The sequence below is a fragment of the Stegostoma tigrinum genome, chromosome 10, assembly GCF_030684315.1.
Source record: "Stegostoma tigrinum isolate sSteTig4 chromosome 10, sSteTig4.hap1, whole genome shotgun sequence".
NCBI classification, from domain to species: Eukaryota; Metazoa; Chordata; class Chondrichthyes; order Orectolobiformes; family Stegostomatidae; genus Stegostoma; species Stegostoma tigrinum.
The window spans coordinates 69,344,582-69,363,242 of NC_081363.1; the positions used below are offsets into that span (position 1 = coordinate 69,344,582).

General features: G+C 38.6%; 1 protein-coding gene across 1 annotated transcript; it reads left to right on the top strand.

Annotated features, from left to right (window-relative positions):
• Positions 1 to 69: 69 nt before the first annotated feature.
• Positions 70 to 17,229, top strand: atp6v1d (ATPase H+ transporting V1 subunit D). Its single transcript, XM_048537297.2, has 9 exons — positions 70 to 669; positions 4,265 to 4,382; positions 6,897 to 6,976; positions 8,776 to 8,843; positions 10,911 to 10,955; positions 13,354 to 13,457; positions 13,710 to 13,776; positions 16,193 to 16,271; positions 16,622 to 17,229. The coding sequence occupies exons 1-9, from the start codon at positions 629 to 631 to the stop codon at positions 16,758 to 16,760; spliced, it is 741 nt and encodes a 246-aa protein (XP_048393254.1). The 5' UTR covers positions 70 to 628; the 3' UTR covers positions 16,761 to 17,229.
• The last annotated feature ends 1,432 nt before the right edge of the window (positions 17,230 to 18,661 follow it).

Below are 18,661 nucleotides of genomic sequence, written 5' to 3' on the forward strand. Positions count from 1 at the left end.
CGACCTGAAGCCGAGAGGAGGGCGGAGTGAAACGTCACTCCAAGTAACCTTGGAAGTCGCGATCGATATCGCGGAGCGGCCTTGATTTGTAGCATTCATTCATTAGACGCGACTCACACACATTGTGCTTTTGCACGATAGCTTTGTTAGGTTTTCGCTCTCTAGTATTGACGGAGGACTGGAAATGAAGGGGCAGCCGGGTGTAACGACGTGTCGCCGCCATCTTGGTAAAGGATCGTAGATAGTTAATAACAGCGAGATAAAACGGTGAGATATGGAATTGGCGAAGCAAACAGCAACACTAAGAGATACTTCATTTAAAAAAATTAAAATCCCCATCTAGAATATTTGGACGACGGTTAACCCGGTGGTGAGGGAGGTCACAGGTCACCTCCGCCCTGTCACGTGATGTTGCCAGCTGCTGATCCGTGGAAACCAACAATTTGCTCGAGTCGACCGAAGAAAGTTAGTAGAAAATTATAGGAGGAAGTAGCCCCACTAGGGCTTAGCCTTACAACCTGCTGAAGGTCACGGGACACTCCTTGTCGATTGCAAAGATTTTCATCTTTTCCACCAGCTATTGGATCTTCCCCCCCCCCCCCCCCCCCACCTCAAGAAATAGCCAAACATGTCAGGCAAGGAGAGGATTGAGATCTTCCCATCGCGAATGTGAGTGTCAGATTTTTGATTACGGTTTTTAGCCATCTCAAGTTTGACTTTTGCTTTAGTGCTCCGACCTGGAAATTTTAAAGTTTAGCATTTTAAATTTTGGCTCAGGTGAAGGGCTGTTGGAATGAAACTGCGTTTAAAAGTGCTGGCCCATTTCTTCCTGAATCATCGAACTATTTCCAAATAAAGGAACTTTTACAGTCGAAACTAAATAAAAATTGAGAGTGTCAGTCGGAGATTATAACACAGACAGATAATTAATGCAACGGTGCCCAATTTGCATGACAGATTCCAAAATTTCGCAATCCATTATTGGATCAAAATTGGCATTGCAATTAGAAATCTCTTACAAAAAATGCATGAATCACTACATATTGCTGAATTTTTAGGAACGTGTTGAATACAATAACATGGAAAGACAAACTAAACATTTGTTTGTTTAGCTGCATTGTGAAGATTTTTGAAATACATGTCACCCTCAATGGCTACAATGTTCAAGCTGATTGACTTTTGATTTTTGAAAAAGGTAGACAATAAGGGATGGGTGTCCTCTAAACAATTTTTATTAGACATACTATATAATACACCAATACTTGTGAGATTATGAAATGGTAATAATTCAAACATGGTAGAAATAATTATGAGCTCTTCTGCAGCTGTGGAATACTTTATTGATAATTAATGTTGCCAGAATTTGGAATTCACCCACAGCACATTGTTTCCAACTTTTACATTCTGTCTGATTTGGAAAAGTTGGTATTGTTACGTTGGCCATCTTCACAGCCCCCTTTACCAAAATTATTTAACTGCCATACATGGGAATAATTTCTCAGATGCATTGTTGTAAAAGTATAGCATATAGTAATTGTCTATACTGATAAGTGGCCATCCACATGCTGTGGTAGCACACCTACAGAGGAGGTGAATTCAAACCGTACTGCAGGATCTGAAATGTAACTGATCTAGTGTTTCAGCAGAATAATAAAGGGGTGCTGCATTGTTGGAAGTACTGTTTCTTGAATGGAATAACAGTTCAGGCTTGTCTGCGAGTTCACAAATGCGGGTAGTTCTGGCTAGTGTCCTGTAATAATCACTAAAAGCAGATGAGGTAGTCTTTTGATAATGGGAACTGCAGATGCTGGAGAATCCAAGATAACAGTGTGGAGCTGGATGAACACAGCAGGCCAAGCAGCATCTCAGGAGCACAAAAGCTGACATTTCGGGCCTAGACCCTTCGTCAGAGAGCCCGAAACATCAGTTTTTGTGCTCCTGAGATGTTACTTGGTCTGCTGTGTTCATCCAGCTCTACACTTTGTTATCTGAGGTAGTCTTTTAATTTCCTATCCATAAGTAAATTATAGAATCACTGATTCCATAGTGTCTGTACCAGTTCCTGAAAGATCTAGTCAGCTAGTCCTGTTCTCCAGCCCTATCTCCAAAACCCTAAAAGTTCCTGTCTTCCAAATATATATCCATCTGTCTTTTGAAACCTATGGAATCTGTCTCCACTGCACTCCCAGAGAGAGCATTCCAAATCCTAACAACTGAATAAAGAAGTTTCTCCTCATCTCACTCCTAGCTGCCTTGCTGACAATCTTGAAATTGTGACTGAGCCATTGACATACTAATTAGCAGAAATTTTGAACGCCTCAATAACGTCATATCTTAATCCTCTCTGTTCAAGGAGAATACGCGCAATTTATCTAATCTTGCCTTGTGTCTAGATACTCTAATTCCTGTTATCAATCTGGTAATATAAGATAACATGGTGTAGAGCTGGATGAACACAGCAGGCCAAGCAGCAGCAAAGGAGCAGGACAACTGACGTTTTGGGTCTCGAACTGAAATGCCAGCTTTCCTGCTCCTCTGATGCTGCCTGGCCTGCTGTGTTCATCCAGCTCTACACCATGTTATCTCAGATTATCCACTATCGGCATTTCCTACTATCTCTGCAGTCATTTTAGTAAACCTGCTTTGCAGTGTCCCCAGGGCTTTAGCATCCTTTCTTAAATAAAGTGCCCAGAATTGAACACACTACTCCAATAGGAACAGGAATAGGCCATTCAATAAGACCATTGCCTAACTCTATATGTCTGCATTGGGCCCATATCCCTTGACAATGTCCAATTTAAATTGACAGTTGAATTAGCATTGACTGCCATGTGAAGAAGAGAGTTCCAAAGCCTTCTACTGTGTGCAGAAGTGTTTTCTAGCGTCTCTCTCTTGAATGGCCTGGTCCTATTTCTTAGACTATGCACACTGATTTGAGAATGTTCCACTATTGGAAATAGGGTTATCCTGTTTTTCCCTGTTAATGTTCCAAAAACCCCATCTTGATCACCCCTGAACTTTCTAGGTTCTAGAGAATAAAGGTCTAATTTGTCCAACCCCTTCTCGTAACTGAACCCCTGAAATCCAGGTATCATCCATATAAATCTGTGTTGAACTACCTCCAGCACCAAGACAATGTTCCTAGGGTGGGGTGCCCAAGTCGGCTCTCAGATCTCTAAGTGGGGTCTGAGGTTTTGTATGACGGTAGCATAACACTTGCACCCTTATACTCCAGCCCTTTGGATATGAGGGCCAGCATTCTGTCAGTCTTCTTGACTATTTTCTGCACCTGCTCATAGCATGTGAAAGAGCTTTGACAATAAGTCCAAGCTGCTTTGATACTGTCATGAGAATGTGAAAGGGGCCATATTTAACATCTAACTCCTTTTACTTGATGTCCTCAGTGACCTTTTTTAATAGAAAAAAAGAACATTTTGGAATAAATATTTTGTATAAACAGTTGTGTGTACATTGACACCAGGAACTGGTTTGGGGGAGTTTAATACGTGATAGAATCAGGTAGCTGAACAAATTTCCATAGCCAAATTTTCACTAAGTCTGGACAACTCCGTTATATTTGTTGCAAAACTCTACCTCATGGATTCAATTTAAAAATGGTGCTGTTGGAACACAGGTTTTGAAAATTGAAAAAGGTTTTTGACCTGAAATATTTGGTTTGGAGGGAATAAATCCTTTTGTTCTACATGTTGTTAATCTGTCATATTAAATATTGTTGTGCTCGTATTGCATTTGTAAGATATCCAATTGAATGATTGATGTCAAGTATGTTTGTGTCGTGAACTGGCCCAAGTTAAATATTTCCCTTAACTGTTATTGAACTATTGTCCAGGTTTGGCTCAGACTTGGAATTATTCATCCATTCTTAAAATAAAATTGAAGTCCATCTGCTTGGTCATTGTTATAAAACACCTTTTTGAGGCAGGTGAGACTTAAACCTGGGTTTTCTAACTCGGAGGTAGGAACATTACACTATACTACCAGACCGCTCCATCTATTTATTTAGCAAGCTAAAGCCATTCATTGTTCCTCTTTTTAGAAGCATAAATGCTTCCTACGTGCACTGAAGCAAACAGGCTCTTCCCATCTTTATAAAGAGAAACATGAATGACCTTTTCTTAACACATCAAAATGAAAACTGGGAGCAAAAATGTCACGTCTTTCTGTCAGTGGAAGGGTTCCTGCTCATGCAAAGAAATGAGTGGGCAGAAGAAGTAAACCTAACCTTTTTTTGCATTTGCCACAGGGCACAAACTATAATGAAGGCCCGTTTGAAAGGTGCTCAGACTGGTCGCAACCTACTGAAGAAAAAGTCTGATGCCCTTACACTTCGCTTCAGACAAATCCTGAAGAAGATTATAGAGGTGAAATTTATTTTCAAGGAACAATTATAATAAATTTAACTAAACCTTACTATTTGGTTTTTCTCCTAAGCTCACAACACACATTTAGCAATGTTATTGCAGTTTTTAACACAGCAGTCCTGCTCATTCATTGTCAGTTCTATTTGATTTCTACTTGTGTTCATTTAACCACACTTTATTTATGTGCACGATATCTTGGCTATGTTTTGTGCTGTCAACCAGGGAAACAGAATCATCTTGTTTAGTGAAGTAGGATGTCACGAGAAATGCAATAGATGATTACAGTCTTGACCCCCAGCTCAATGTATTTTGCTGTTGTACAGGGTGTGAGCATTGTTACCAAGGCTGACATTTGTTGTATATTGTTAATTGCCTTTGAACCCTTGATCTGTGTGCCCATCTAGGTCATCTTCAGTTAAGAGTTAATCACAAAGTTATGTACCAAAGAGACAGTGTAGGCCAGTCATGGTAAGGATGGCAGATTTCCTTCTTAAAGGCTGTTAGTGAATATGGGTTTTTACAAACATTGTCTATTTTGACACAGTTCCCATTAAGCTAGCATTAAATTCTAGATTTTGATTTTAAAAAAACACAATTCAAATTTCATTATCTGTTATGGTGATATTCAAATCCATGTCCCAGAATATTAGCCTGCGGCTCTGTTGAATGGACGTGTGGCATTACATCACCGTTTTCCTGATTAGATGTTTCTGTTGAGCATGCGCACTAAGGTGGTATAATGAGTTGCACACTTCTTTGTGGCCAACGCGCACGCACACACATTGGCAGAGGATTGTGGGGGCAGGTCATCTTGAAACATAGAAAATAGGAGCAGGAGAAGACCATTCTACCCTTCGGGCATGTTTCTCCCTTCAGTATGATCAAGCTGATCATACATCTCTGCTTGAATTAGAATTAGAATCCCTACAGGGTGGAAACAGGCCCTTCGGCCCAACAAGTCCACACCGAACCTCAGAACATCCCATCCAGACCCATCTCCCTATAACCCACCTAATCTACACCTCCCCGAACCTATGGGGAATTTTGCATGGCCAATCCACCTACCCTGCACATCTTCGGACTGTGGGAGGAAACCGGAGCACCTGGAGAAAACCCACTCAGACACGGGGAGAATGTGCAAACTCCATACAGACAGTTGCCCGAGGCGAGAATCGAACCTGGGTCCCTGGTGCTGTGAGGCAGCAGTGCTAACCACTGAGCCACCATGCTGCCCTTGCTTGTGCTTTCTCCCCGTACCCTTTTATCCTTTTAGCCATCACAAACTAGATCTAACTATCCTTCTTAAAAATATATATCTTAGCCTCAATTGCTTTGTGCGATGGAGAATTCCACAGGTTCACCACCCTCTGCACAAAGGAATTTCTCTTTATCTATTTCTAAATGGCTACATCCTTTGACCTCTGCTTCTGGATTCCCTTCTTGTGTTTACCCTGGCATGCCCTGCTCGAATAGGTTCCTATGAAATTCCACTTATTCTTCTCAACTCCAGTGAATACAGTCCTAACCAATCCAGTGCCTCCTTGTATGTCAGTCCTGTCATGCCAAGAATCAATCTGCTTAACCTGCCTTGTACTTCCTTCATAGCCAGATAAGGAGACTAGAACTGCACTCATTACTCCAGATGTGGTCTCACCAAGACACTGTGGCATTGCAGCAAGACGTGCCTGCTCCTGTACTCAAGTCCCCTTGCTATGAAGGTCAACACACCATTTGCCTGTCTCACCACCTGCTGCACCCAGATACCTACTTTCAGCAACTGGATCCAGATCTTGTTGGATCTCCCCCTTTCCCAGTTAATGCCATGCATTATTACATGTAGTTCCCTCATTTAAATCATGGATATATATTGTGAGCGTCAGGGGCAAAGGCGCTGATCCTTTGTAGTACGGCACTGGTCACTGGCTGCTACTTGGAAAAAAGTTCTGTTAATTCCAACTATGTTCCCTTTCTTGTATCTAACAACTGGTTTTCTGTCCATGTCTGTACATTACACCCGGTCCCAAACGACTTAACTTTACACGCTAATGTCTTACTGTAAAACTTCTGAAAGTCCAAGTTAACTGCATTCAGTAAAGTTCCAAAAGATTTGTCAAGCATGATTTCCCTTTCATAAATCCATAGTGAACTTTTTCCAATTCTGTCATAGTTTTCAAAGTTCTGTGCTATTAAATCTCATAATGACTTCCAATGTTTTCCGTATTACCAATATCAGCCTAACTGATTAGACCCTGTGTTCCCTGTAGGACATCACGGAAAACAGTGAATATGTTAATTAAACTAAGGCAAATGGCAGAAAATGAGGGCATCCTCGCAGATTTTTGGAAATTACTATTTCTATTATATAATCCATAAATGAACCAGGCATTTTATTTTCAATGAAACAAAAAAAACCTTGTAGCAAAATGAAATCAAGACAGTCAAACCCTGTGTTTCAGTATAATGTGGCACTGCTGACTGATACATTTTGCATTATTTTTGGTTTTCACATCTCAGACTAAAACACTGATGGGTGAAGTAATGAGGGAAGCGGCCTTTTCCTTAGCTGAAGCCAAATTCACTGCTGGAGACTTCAGGTGAGACTGCAGTTATCAAAGATTTCTTTGTAGAGTGACCACCTTCTTATCTGTAAATGAGGCTTTGGGAAACCAGTCTTGGTTGTTGGTGTTTGGAGACTATTGATTTGGTGACTTGGCTGCCCTTCACTTGCTCCATGGGAGCAGTTAAGGTATGAAAAATTGTTATATGCTAAAAGGGACCGTTAATGCATGTTAGATTCTTTCAATTGCTTATAATTGCAGAGTCTATTTTGTACTTTACATGCACATGCTGAATTTGAAATATTCTTGACTGTAAAGGTTGCTCATTAAATGTGCATGATTAAGCTTATAATTATCAGCATTGGTCCATTAAAATTAACATAATTTTTGATCAAATAATGTTAGGAATTTGTTGCCTAAAATGTAAATTATCAGATAATTTAAATCCATTAACTTCAAGTTAAATAGATTAGAGTTTTTGGGGCTCAGTGGTTTGCACTGCTGCCTCACAACGCCAAGAACCCAGATTTGATTCCAGCCTTGGGTGGCTGTCTGCGTGGAATTTGCACATTGTGTCCGTGTATGTGTGGCTGCTACTTGGTACTCCCACAGGCCAAAGATCTGTTGGCTGATAGATAGGCGACAGTAAATGCAGGGTTATGAAGAGCGGGTAGGGAACTAGTTCTGAGTGGGATGCTGTTCACAGGGTTGGTGTGGATTTGATGGGGTAAATAGTCTCTTTTCGCACTGGAAGCATTCTAGGATTCTGTGACCAATATTTGCAGAGTGTACAGTTGCTGTCTCAGCCGAGCATCCATTGACCACAGCATAAATTTAAAATCTTTATCCAGCTACTGAAAATGGTTAATTATATACTTGATTTGTATTAAATTTAAAGTAAAAGATCCATCAACCGGGTTCCTCTGATAACAACATTATTGCTTTATTTTGAAACGAGACTTTTCAACAAGGTGTAAATTGGATTAAAACACAGAATGAAAGCATAAGTATTTGCTCCTCTAAATAACCCCTATGCGTGCATATCAATTAAAGGAAAATTATTTTCTCAGCAGAGAATATTTGACTAATGTGGTTCTCTTTATTAAATTATTAGTTGGTTCTTAAAGGAAAAGGAAGGACAAAGTATGAAATGCTGAAATAGCTTTTAGTCAGTGGTTTAGTGCACACAGGCAAGAGTCACTAAATGCAGGCAGATCTCACTGGGACCTTTGCAGATGCAGTTCATTCGGGCAACGTAAAGAGGTTGATCTCTTATAGCAGTGGACTCTCTGGTTTGGTAGCACCTGTTAGTGAACTGTACCTCGACTGAACACCAAACAGTATCAAAAACAAACTAAGATAACAAAGTGTAGAGCTGGATGAACACAACAGGCCAAGCAGCATCAGAGGAGCACAAATGCTGACGTTTCGGGCCTAGACTGTGTTCATCCAGCTCTACACTTTATCTCGGATTCTCCAGCATCAGCAGTTCGTATTATCTCAAAAACGAACTAACTTCTGACGGCCGTAAGCCCATACATGTGACATCCAATAATTAAGACCATCAGTTAGTTTAAGGCATGTGACTTCCAAGAAGTGTCTTAAGAAACACCCTGATGCCGTTTGGTGATCCATTTTATTTATATATAAAATGTGTGTGTATATTGTACGTATGTACAAAAAAAAGTTCAAATATATTGACAGACTTTTCAAATGAACACATGTCTGCTATCCTTCAAACATGAATCTTCAATATTAGTTATGAAACACCTTCATACTTACAAAGTACACACAGACTAATGTTGCCACTAATATACTGGTTCTGTTCTATGCAGTACTACTGTGATCCAAAATGTGAACAAGGCACAGGTTAAGGTCCGAGCTAAAAAAGACAATGTAGCAGGTGCGTTTTTATGGGGTTTTTGGTATCATGTTTCTTTTGTGAGTTGTTTAATTTTGTAACTTGGATAAGTATGACATTTGGAACAGGATTTGCAAAGAAATCCAGTTTGATAAACCAGCCCTCACACTTAGATTTCCAAAAATACATTAGAAATTATACAAATGATTTAGACAGTGTAGGAGAGTGGTCCAGGAAATGGCTGATGAAATTCAATGTGAGTAAATTGAGTTTTTGCACTTTGGAAAAAGAATACAGGCATGGACTATTTTCTAAATGGTGAGAAAATTCGCAAAGCAGAAGTACAAAGGGATCTGGGAGTGTTGGTCCAGGATTCTCTCAAGGTTAACTTGCAGGTAGAGTCTGTAATTAAGAAAGCGAATGTAATGTTGTCGTTTATCTTGAGAGCGTTGGAATATAAAAGCAGCAATGTGCTTCTGAGGCTTTATAAAGCTCTAGTTAGGCCCCATTTAGAATACTGTGTCCAATTTTGGGCACCACACCTCAGGAAGGACATATTAGCCCTGGAGCGTGTCCAGCGGAGATTCACAAGGATGATCCCTGGAATGGTAGGCTTAACGTATGATGAATGGCTAAGGATCCTGGGATTGTACTCATTAGAGTTTAAAAGGTTGAGGGGAGATCTAATAGAAACTTACAAGATAATGTATGGTTTAGAAGGGGTGGACACTAGGAAGTTGTTTCCGTTAGGCGGGGAGACTAGGACCCGTGGGCACAGCCTTAAAATTAGAGGGGATAAATTTAAAACTGAAATGAGATGACATTTCTTCAGCCAGAGTGTGGTGGGCTTGTGGAATTCATTGCCACGGAGTGCATTGGAGGCCGGAACGTTGGATGCCTTCAAGGCAGAGATTGACAAATTCTTGATCTCACAAGGAATCAAGGGCTACGGGTAGAGTGCAGGGAAGTGGAGTTGAAATGCCCATCAGCCATGATTTAAATGGCGGAGTGGACTTGATGGGCCGAAGGCCTTACTTCCACTCCTATGTCTTATGGTAAATTGAATGAGAGTACTAACAAAATTCCATCTTCTCTTGTGATATATGCTTATGGCTGGTGTCAGGTAAACAAAATCTATAGAATTACTTTGAAACCATGTGTTTGCATTCTACCTTTTGTCAACTAAGATTTGGAATAAGTAGAAATTATTAAAGATGGCAGATTCCTACTGACAGTTATAAGCAATTTTCAGTTGTAGTTAATGTATTCTAAGGAGGATCCTGAGATATTGGACAAGGTGCCAAAAAAAGAGAGACTTCAGAATGTAAATGTTCTAACAATCCGGAAAGCCTGTACAAGCTAGAGCTTTTCAGGGAAGGCTGGCAGACATCATTTAGACAATGAGAGTCTGAATGTAGAGAGAACGTTTTGACTTGTTGGCGTGACCATAACTTGGAGTTATAAATACAAGATAGCCATTATAGAGAATTTAAGAAAAACCTCTTCTACAAAAAGCATGGTAACTATCTGAAAAACAGTATCACATGGGGGACTTAATACACTTATTATTTTCAGTAGGATAAGGGGATGTTCGTGTGGAATATGAAGCTGGTGTGGACCGTTTTGGTTAAATGTCCCATTTCCCTACAGTCTTGATGCGATACCTCACTGCTTCATTATTTATTTCAAATACTCTTTTTCAAGTTTGATTGAGTCTTGCACTAGGATCTGCTTGCTTTGGCAGCAAAAAGCAGCGTATTGCCTGAAAGGTTATCAGCACAAACCCACTTGGTCACCCTCTCCAATCAGTGATTCTGCCATCAGATCCTACTCTGCCAAGAAAATAGAAGGGAAGTAATGCAACATGAGTCATTCTGTCATGTTTCCTAGTCGCTGCATCAAACATTTGCATTATTCAGATCCTAAGAGTAGGTGGCCAGCCTGTTAACATTGCGTGACATGCATGTTTTGAGGGAGGAGGAGAAGTAGTAAAAGGGAACATTGTGATATAAATGTAGGCTTTTATACTTTTTGAAGTGAGAAACGTATTTGCTGTTGATGCAATTACTGTGTTTTGATCTTAATTTTGATTTTGATCTCTGTCATCAGGTGTTGTGCTGCCAGTATTTGAGCATTACCAGGAAGGAGGAGACAGTGAGTAAAAGCAGACAAGCACATCGCCAAGAGGGTGGATACTGTTACGATTCCAGCTGATGGTTATGCTGGACAAATCTGATCCCAGAATAAAACATAGCTAGATCATATGGAGTCCTATAGCATAGAAATGGACCTTTCTTGGTGGCTTGTCCGGACTAACCAGGCATCCTAAGCTGACCTTGTCCCATTTGCCAGCATTTGGCCCATATTTCTCTAAACTCTTCCTATTCATATACTCAGGAATTCTTTTACTTTTATTTTAAATGTATCCCTTAACTCTCTGGTCAGTTTGAGAGTGAGGGTTTATATTCATGAAGACTGGGTTTGTTTGCAGATATTATTTACATTACCTTGTTCATCTGTGTTCTGCCAAAGTCCCATTCTTAATAAATTGTTAATTTTTGTTTAAGTTATGAACGTAGTTTCCAAGATTTTTTACTTGTAAAGTTTTTGATTAGGAACCGTTGAGCAATTTTGAGAGTCATCGAATATTTCAAGCTCACTGTTTTGCAAATCCAGTGACAGCGAGGCTGATTTGGTATGTTATGCTGCCCCTGTGCGATAACAAATGGTACAGTTTCTTTTAATGGAAGAGCAAGAAACGAGTTGGAACAGAGGACGTACAGTCCATGAGAAAACAGGGCAGTGAAATTAGTTTTGGATTACTCTGGCAAAGACCAGCACAGATATGACAAACTGAATTAACTCCTCTGTGCTGTAACTATATAGCAGTTTTTAAACTTTTTAACCACTATCCACCTCATATTCAGAACTTGTCATGAACACAGTCTAAAATGAAGAGAACTTGTAAGTTTGGTCCTTGGAAATGAGTGGTAATTTACAATGTCCCTAAATGTGTTATTGGCCCTTACTCTCAGCAAACTTTCTGCAACTCCCTGTAAACACTCTCTCGAATTTTTTTTTTCATCCCATCACAGAACTGAAATGCTTTTAAGCAAAATCACCAGGTGGCATCTTCTGACTGTGACCAGTTTACCTCCATGATCTCTCATGCCTTTGGCAGCTGCCAACACCAGCATCTTCCATTGTACCATCGTAACCCAGCTTTGGGATGTCCTTGCTTGGTATCACTTTTTTCTTAATTATAACTGTGGCATCTTGAGTAAATACCTCTTCTACATCCTTAACCTCTGTGTCCTGCAAGGAGCTATCCTTGATGCCACTATTACATGTTGCAATTTGGAACTTCAATAGATGTAAAGTTCATTTCAACAGATTAAACATACCCAATTCTATCACTCTCACCCTTCCACTGTGCTATCATACTTTTGGATATCCACTTTCTTGGAGTTATGTATCTTTAACATAAGCTGTTTGATTTTGCAGCTTGTTAAATTATTTGCCTTAGTTACAGCCTGTCAGTCACAAACATCATGGTATAAGTCTTTTCTCCATTAACACCATAGGGGTCTGCTAGGCAGACAGTTGAAGACCTATGTCATCTTAGCAGCTATGTATTCAGATCTCTGTTCCAGAATTACTTTCTGATCTTGTTTTGAAAATTCAAAAAAAACTTATGAATTGATCAAAATCCCTCTGTTTCTATTTTAAAACATGATTTCCATCAAATGTAGCAAAGAGCTTTTGCATCAAATCCATATGGTTAGAATCTGTCCTTCACTGCATGCCTTTTTACAAGAAAATGTTCTGACCAGCAGAGATGTGGGTTTAAAAAAAATAAAGGGAGCCAATTTCTTTTAACTTACTTGGTGATGACAATACTTGCTAATCCATGACATTGTGCCCTGAATTACCAGTGAAGAGTTGATACCTTCAAATTCTCTTCGGTCCTTGATACATTGAGAATGGTATTGTTACAGCTCTGATCACTGCTACTCCACCCGACCACTTGTCACTATTTCTTTATACCTTCCCTCATTAACTAATAATTTCTTTCTCTTAGTTACATTGTGCTACTTTCTGAACAAGTTGCTCTGCCTTTGATCTATCACATATTGACTTCATTTATTTTCTATTCTGTGGGAATTTAGTAAAGCTTACACGTGACAACCAATAGGATCAGGGAAATGTTTACAGAAGCTAATATAATTGGAAAACTTGCAGGAAAAAGCAAACGAAGGGAGGGACAGACTTGTGGATGGAATAACTGTTAGAAAAAATTGAAAGCAAGTTACAGAACCACAGTAAATGGGCAGGGGAAAAACTGTTATTGCAAAACAAGAATTTATAAAGAAAATCATAATCTTACCATCTTGATCTCTGTCGAGGAAACTTTTATTCAATGCAATACAAGCTTTAGATGTTATAAAACACAATACTCTGACTCAATGTGAATATTACAAGGTTACAGTGCTTCTAGTAATTAATCTGATGTGATCCTCTGAGATTTTTATTTTAATTTGCTGTTTATTAGGTTATGAGTTGACTGGTCTGGCTAGAGGTGGAGAACAGCTGGCTAAACTCAAGAGAAATTATGCAAAAGCAGTGGAGCTTCTGGTTGAACTGGCATCACTGCAGGTAAGAGAGAAAGATGAACGTGCTCTGATTCTGTAGCAGAAAATAGGTTTTAGGCTATTTAACAATAACGTGAATTATTAAATAATCAGAAACGTACATCACTAATGATTTTGAAAAGCTTCAGAAAAATGCCAGTATCTACAATGAAAAACATGGCTGTTACGACCCTGATACAGAGATTTTTAAGACTGGTCAATGGAAAAAACTTGAACTTTTCAATAACTATTGCATGAAATCTTGTGATAATTTCAGACTTCCTTTGTGACACTGGATGAAGCTATTAAAATTACCAATAGACGTGTAAATGCAATTGAACATGGTAAGTTAAGTACTTTTTCTAATGCTTTGATTTTTAAGTCTAATGGAGGAGGCCCCTTAGAGCTTCAGGCAGTTCTGCCAGGATGTACTGAGACCCTGGTTGATCTGAGACTTACCTTTGTATTCCCACCTTTTCTCATCTTCAACAAAAATCAAAATTGGTTATTCAAATTAAAATCAAATTTAAAATAAGGGAGCTCTAAAACCCTTCTACCTTTTGTAAGTAAAAGTGTTTTGATCTTGTTTCTTAGAGGGCCTGGCTTTAATTATTAGACTATACTATGACATCTTGGAGTCCCCCGAAAGCAGAAGCTGTCTCTCAGTTCCCCTTAGTATCTATAACTTTAATCAAAACACTGCTTGACCTGTTAAATTCCAAAGGATATAACACTTCTTGAGGATTAAATTACACAGATTATACAGAGTCCTGGTATCATTCTGGTAAATCTATGCTGCACTCCCTCCATTGGTGCAATATCTGCTCACCAGGGTGCGACATCTTGTTTGTCTATCTTGAAATCCACCAGCTACAGTTTTCACTGATTATGTAATTTTTACCCTCCAAACTTTCATGGCTCCTTACAAAGTAATATTCTTGAGCTCTCAAACTTCTAGTGAGTCGTGCTGGAATCTTCACTTCTGTGAATGATGTTAGGCTTAACTCTGATGACCCTCTGAGGGTGGTAGAAATATGGAACATGCGTGATAGGGTGATGGAGGCAGGTACTCTTGCAACATCTAAGAAGCATCTGGGCAAGCATTTAATGCCAGGGCTTAGGAGTCAATGGACCAAGTGCAGTTAAATGGGATTAATATAGTTTGGTGTCTGGTCAGCATCGACATGGTGGGCTGGAGGACTAGTGACTCTATTATAAGGCAAGTATTCAGGATCTGTAGTGTGTGTATATACACTGGTTACCCATAAAAGTATTGAAACCATCCCAGCTTTCCGCACCCAATTATCATACTCAATTTCTACTTCCATTCAAAGAGTTGTTTGGTATATTTATCAGTGAATCATTAGAAGTATTTCCATGGCAAATTTGTACCCTTTCCTGAAGTTAAAACTAATCCCAATATCTTTCTATTTTTCCATGTTCCCGTTGTTTCTTCGGCTTCAAATGTTTATCTGATTTTCCCATAGAAGGTGCAGTCTTCTCCTCTTGGACTGCTTCTGGGAAATCATTGCATGTTTCTGCAATTCTCTGAATTTTTTTTCTTGATCTCGTTCTCCATTTTGAGAATCTTTTAACTGGTGACTGTTAATTACCAATTTACCAACTAGAAAACTAACTTGACCAAAATCAATGTAACTCTTGAGGCCCACGGTATCAGTACAGAAATAGATTTTCATAGGACTGTGGGCAAAATGTAGTTTAGAGTGTGGCCTTTCCTAATACTATCAAGTAATGAATTAGGGATGTATCCACTCCTCTGTACCTTTATTGATGCAAAGTAGAAGGGTCGATAGGGTAGATAGTATTACCTATGCTAAATTGTGTAATGAAATCAGAGCCTTAGAATTAGGTTGGGTAAGTAAATACAAGATTTTCAAATAGCTTTGTGTACATTAAGTATGCAATTACATGTACGCCAATTTGTTTATATGGTACCTTTTAACATAATAAAATATGTAGAAGTCTACTCTTAGTGTAACACAGAATGTGTAGAAGTTACAGATGCTCAGAAGGGAGATGTTAATGCCTGTTTAGTCATGTTGTTAAAGTTTATTTTTTAAAATAGCCAGCTAGTGACTATAAATAATCTGAGCACAATTAAATAGGGACGGGCTCTTTGCGTATAGTGGTAGTGTCCCTGAGCCAGCCGGCCTGGGTTCAAGTCCCACCTGCTCCACAGTATGTAATAACACCTCTGATCAGACTGATGAGAGAATATACAAATAAATAGGGAGCAGCTATGACACTAGGTATGGATTGAGAGAAGCAAGACTGAGGAACTCAATTAGCTGTCTCCACAAAACATATATGAGGTTTATTTTCAATTTCGCCATCTGTCTTGGATTCTATTACACAAGACTGGAGTGATTATTTTACCACCCTTCTAAAGATTCAAGCACCTTCATCAAGAGATCATGAACATAGATTTGCATTTAACCTGAAGTAAATACTGGATCAATGGAATCAAATATTATTCGGTATATATTGTTCAATGTTTCATTCGACTATAAAAAATTGCAACTTCTATTTCATTTTTTTGCGAGTGGAAAATATATTGCTTTTATGTACAACCTTTACTCGTGCAGATGGGGGAAAAGGTACGAAAAGTTGTCGTCCACAGAACTTCAGGGTAAACATGCAAATTTAGGATTAGAATGGATTGGTCATAATGCAGTCATAATTATTTATTATTAAGTTACGTACTCAGTAAGTAGTAACTACTCTCCCATTTTACTTAAGTGATAATTCCTCGGATTGAGCGCACTTTATCTTATATCATAACTGAGTTGGATGAGCGAGAAAGGGAAGAATTTTATCGGTAAGTGATGGAAGCATTTTTTTTAGTCTTTAGAGAACTCTTGTCAGCTGTTTTCCAACATTAAAATTTATTTTACTGTCAGTTGGAGCCTCTTAAATACAGATCTCCACATGCTTCACAAAACATATGCTCACCTATTTATTCTGTAAATGCAGCGAAGTTCAATTGTGAAGGGTCTAGGCCCGAAACATCAGCTTTTGTGCTCCTGAGATGCTGCTGGGCCTGCTGTGTTCATCCGGCCTCACATTTCATTATCGAAGTTCAATTGTTGTTCACTTTGACTGCTCTCTATACTGAACAACCATGATTGATATATGTTTAAGTAATTTCCAATTTCTTCACATTTGCAGGTTGAAAAAGATTCAGGAAAAGAAAAAGCAGTTGAAGGAGAAGATAGAGAAAGAACAGGAAGGACAGAGGCTAAAATCTACCAATGCACCAGCCAACCTACTTGAAGAAGAAAAGGACGAGGATCTGCTGTTTGATTGAAATGATTGAGTGGCTTTGGTTACCTGCAATTAAAAGTAGCAAGCATTTTGAGCTTGACTATTAACACTTGTGATGTATTTGTATATTTGTCGTATTTAACTTGTGATGTATGATGAGCCCAGCCAGTTGTCAAGTGAATGCTGTTTCATACAGGTTCACAGGTTTTGTCTTTACGTTTGAATAAGACATGGTCACATGTTGTCATCAGTGCCTGTATGGTCATGAGTTATTAAATGACTTAAATTATTAATTGTGTTAGGAATTGCTCAGAGCCAGTAAAATACATTCCCTTGCACATTTTGAGCCTATGATAGATGGGTCTTCAAAATTGATGATTGAATAGTTTGAAAAATTATTGTTCACTTTCTAATGTTTGAATTCCCATTTATTGCTTGATAAATTTTAACTAATTAGAATGCTGCACAATTTGCAACTGAATGAAATTAAGTAAAATGATTATTATACCATTCAGTATAATTTATTTCTATTCAGTATTGTATGCAGCAATGACATTTTTTTTTCCTGTGTCCTAATATTCAGTGATTGTCAACTCCAGTTTGTGTGTTTTCATCCTAAAACTGAATTAATTTGCCTGTTGCATCGGAAAGGAGAACATGGATAGACTTTATTTTGATAAACCGTGTCATATTCTGCAATTTGAGGTTTGCAGAGAAAGTCCCTTTTGAAAACAGTCAACTCAGATGGAGACGTTTTTCCTTGTCTGTTGCTTAATCTGCATATTTCCCAGTAGGATTTTCTGGACCAGAGGATCTACCTGATCCTTGGCTCCAATCCAAGTTCATTACCAGATAGTTATAGTGCCCATTTTTTCCTTTTGCTGAGGCCAACACCAGTTTCCTTCTAGATATATTAGGCTTGCCCAAAACCTGACTATAAAAGTAGTGTTTAATGAAAATGACATTTGTTTATTTCTGTGTGGTCAGAGGTCCACAATATGTTCATTTGGGACTATCATATAATTGAAGACAAAGCAATGGATTACCATCTTAAAATTGAATGAGCAAAGCTGCACAAACTGTGGTTGGACACTCATGATTGCTTGCTAGCTTTTGGCTGCTGTACATATGTAGTCTTGCATAGTTGAGACTTGAGGCTTAAAAATTGCATGGACTAATATTGTTGAAGTAAATGTACTTTTGTGCTGTACCCTCAGTGACCGAGTTTTCATTGGACAATCGACCCTAATATATGTAAATTCAACTTGTTTAGATTGAGGTGAAAAGAAAAATAGTCTTCGCAAAATACAGTGTTTGGAACTTGAAGGCTTGTTTATAGACAGTCTTTAGTTCGAAAGGTGATTTTCTAGATGATGTAAAATGTAAACTGAATTGTTTGCTTTGAGGAATTTAAAATGAACCAGCGCCTGATCAAATATAGTTCATAAAAATGACTGTTTCAGAAAAGCACTCTGAGAAGTTACAAAAGTAATAAGTCAGAACTAAAGACTTACTATTTGAATGTTACATACATTCCCATACAATCAAATATGTCATGATGTGATTGCTGTTAGAGACATTGCTGGAAGATGGCAAAAATTGAGACATGAATAGTTCAGGGTACATCACATGTAGGAAGACAGGAAAAGGTGGAATTGTAGGTATGTTAATTAAAAATGACATTTGCAATACAAAGAATGCTTTAGTTTTGTAGATTGAAGTTGGCCTGATTTTTCCCAGCCCCTGAATGATGTTGTCGATGATAAAACAATTCGGAAAATATGGCACGTTTAGAAAAATGAGATTCTTGATGTTGAGCAAAATAAGAGTCTGATTTTTGCACCCAAAGGCTAAATAGGGAGACACTATTATTAGTGAGCAGTGAAAGGCCTATTTACATCTCATTATTACTTATTCTTGCTCATTTATTTGCAGTTTGCTATA

What these genes read in the sequence shown, in the direction of transcription:
- atp6v1d (XM_048537297.2), top strand. Translation starts at nt 629, where the DNA reads ATGTCAGGCAAGGAGAGGATTGAGATCTTCCCATCGCGAAT. An exon ending in TAAAAAAGACAATGTAGCAG is followed by an intron (nt 8,844 to 10,910) that starts GTGCGTTTTTAT and finishes CTCTGTCATCAG; the next exon opens with GTGTTGTGCTGCCAGTATTT. An exon ending in TTACCAGGAAGGAGGAGACA is followed by an intron (nt 10,956 to 13,353) that starts GTGAGTAAAAGC and finishes GCTGTTTATTAG; the next exon opens with GTTATGAGTTGACTGGTCTG.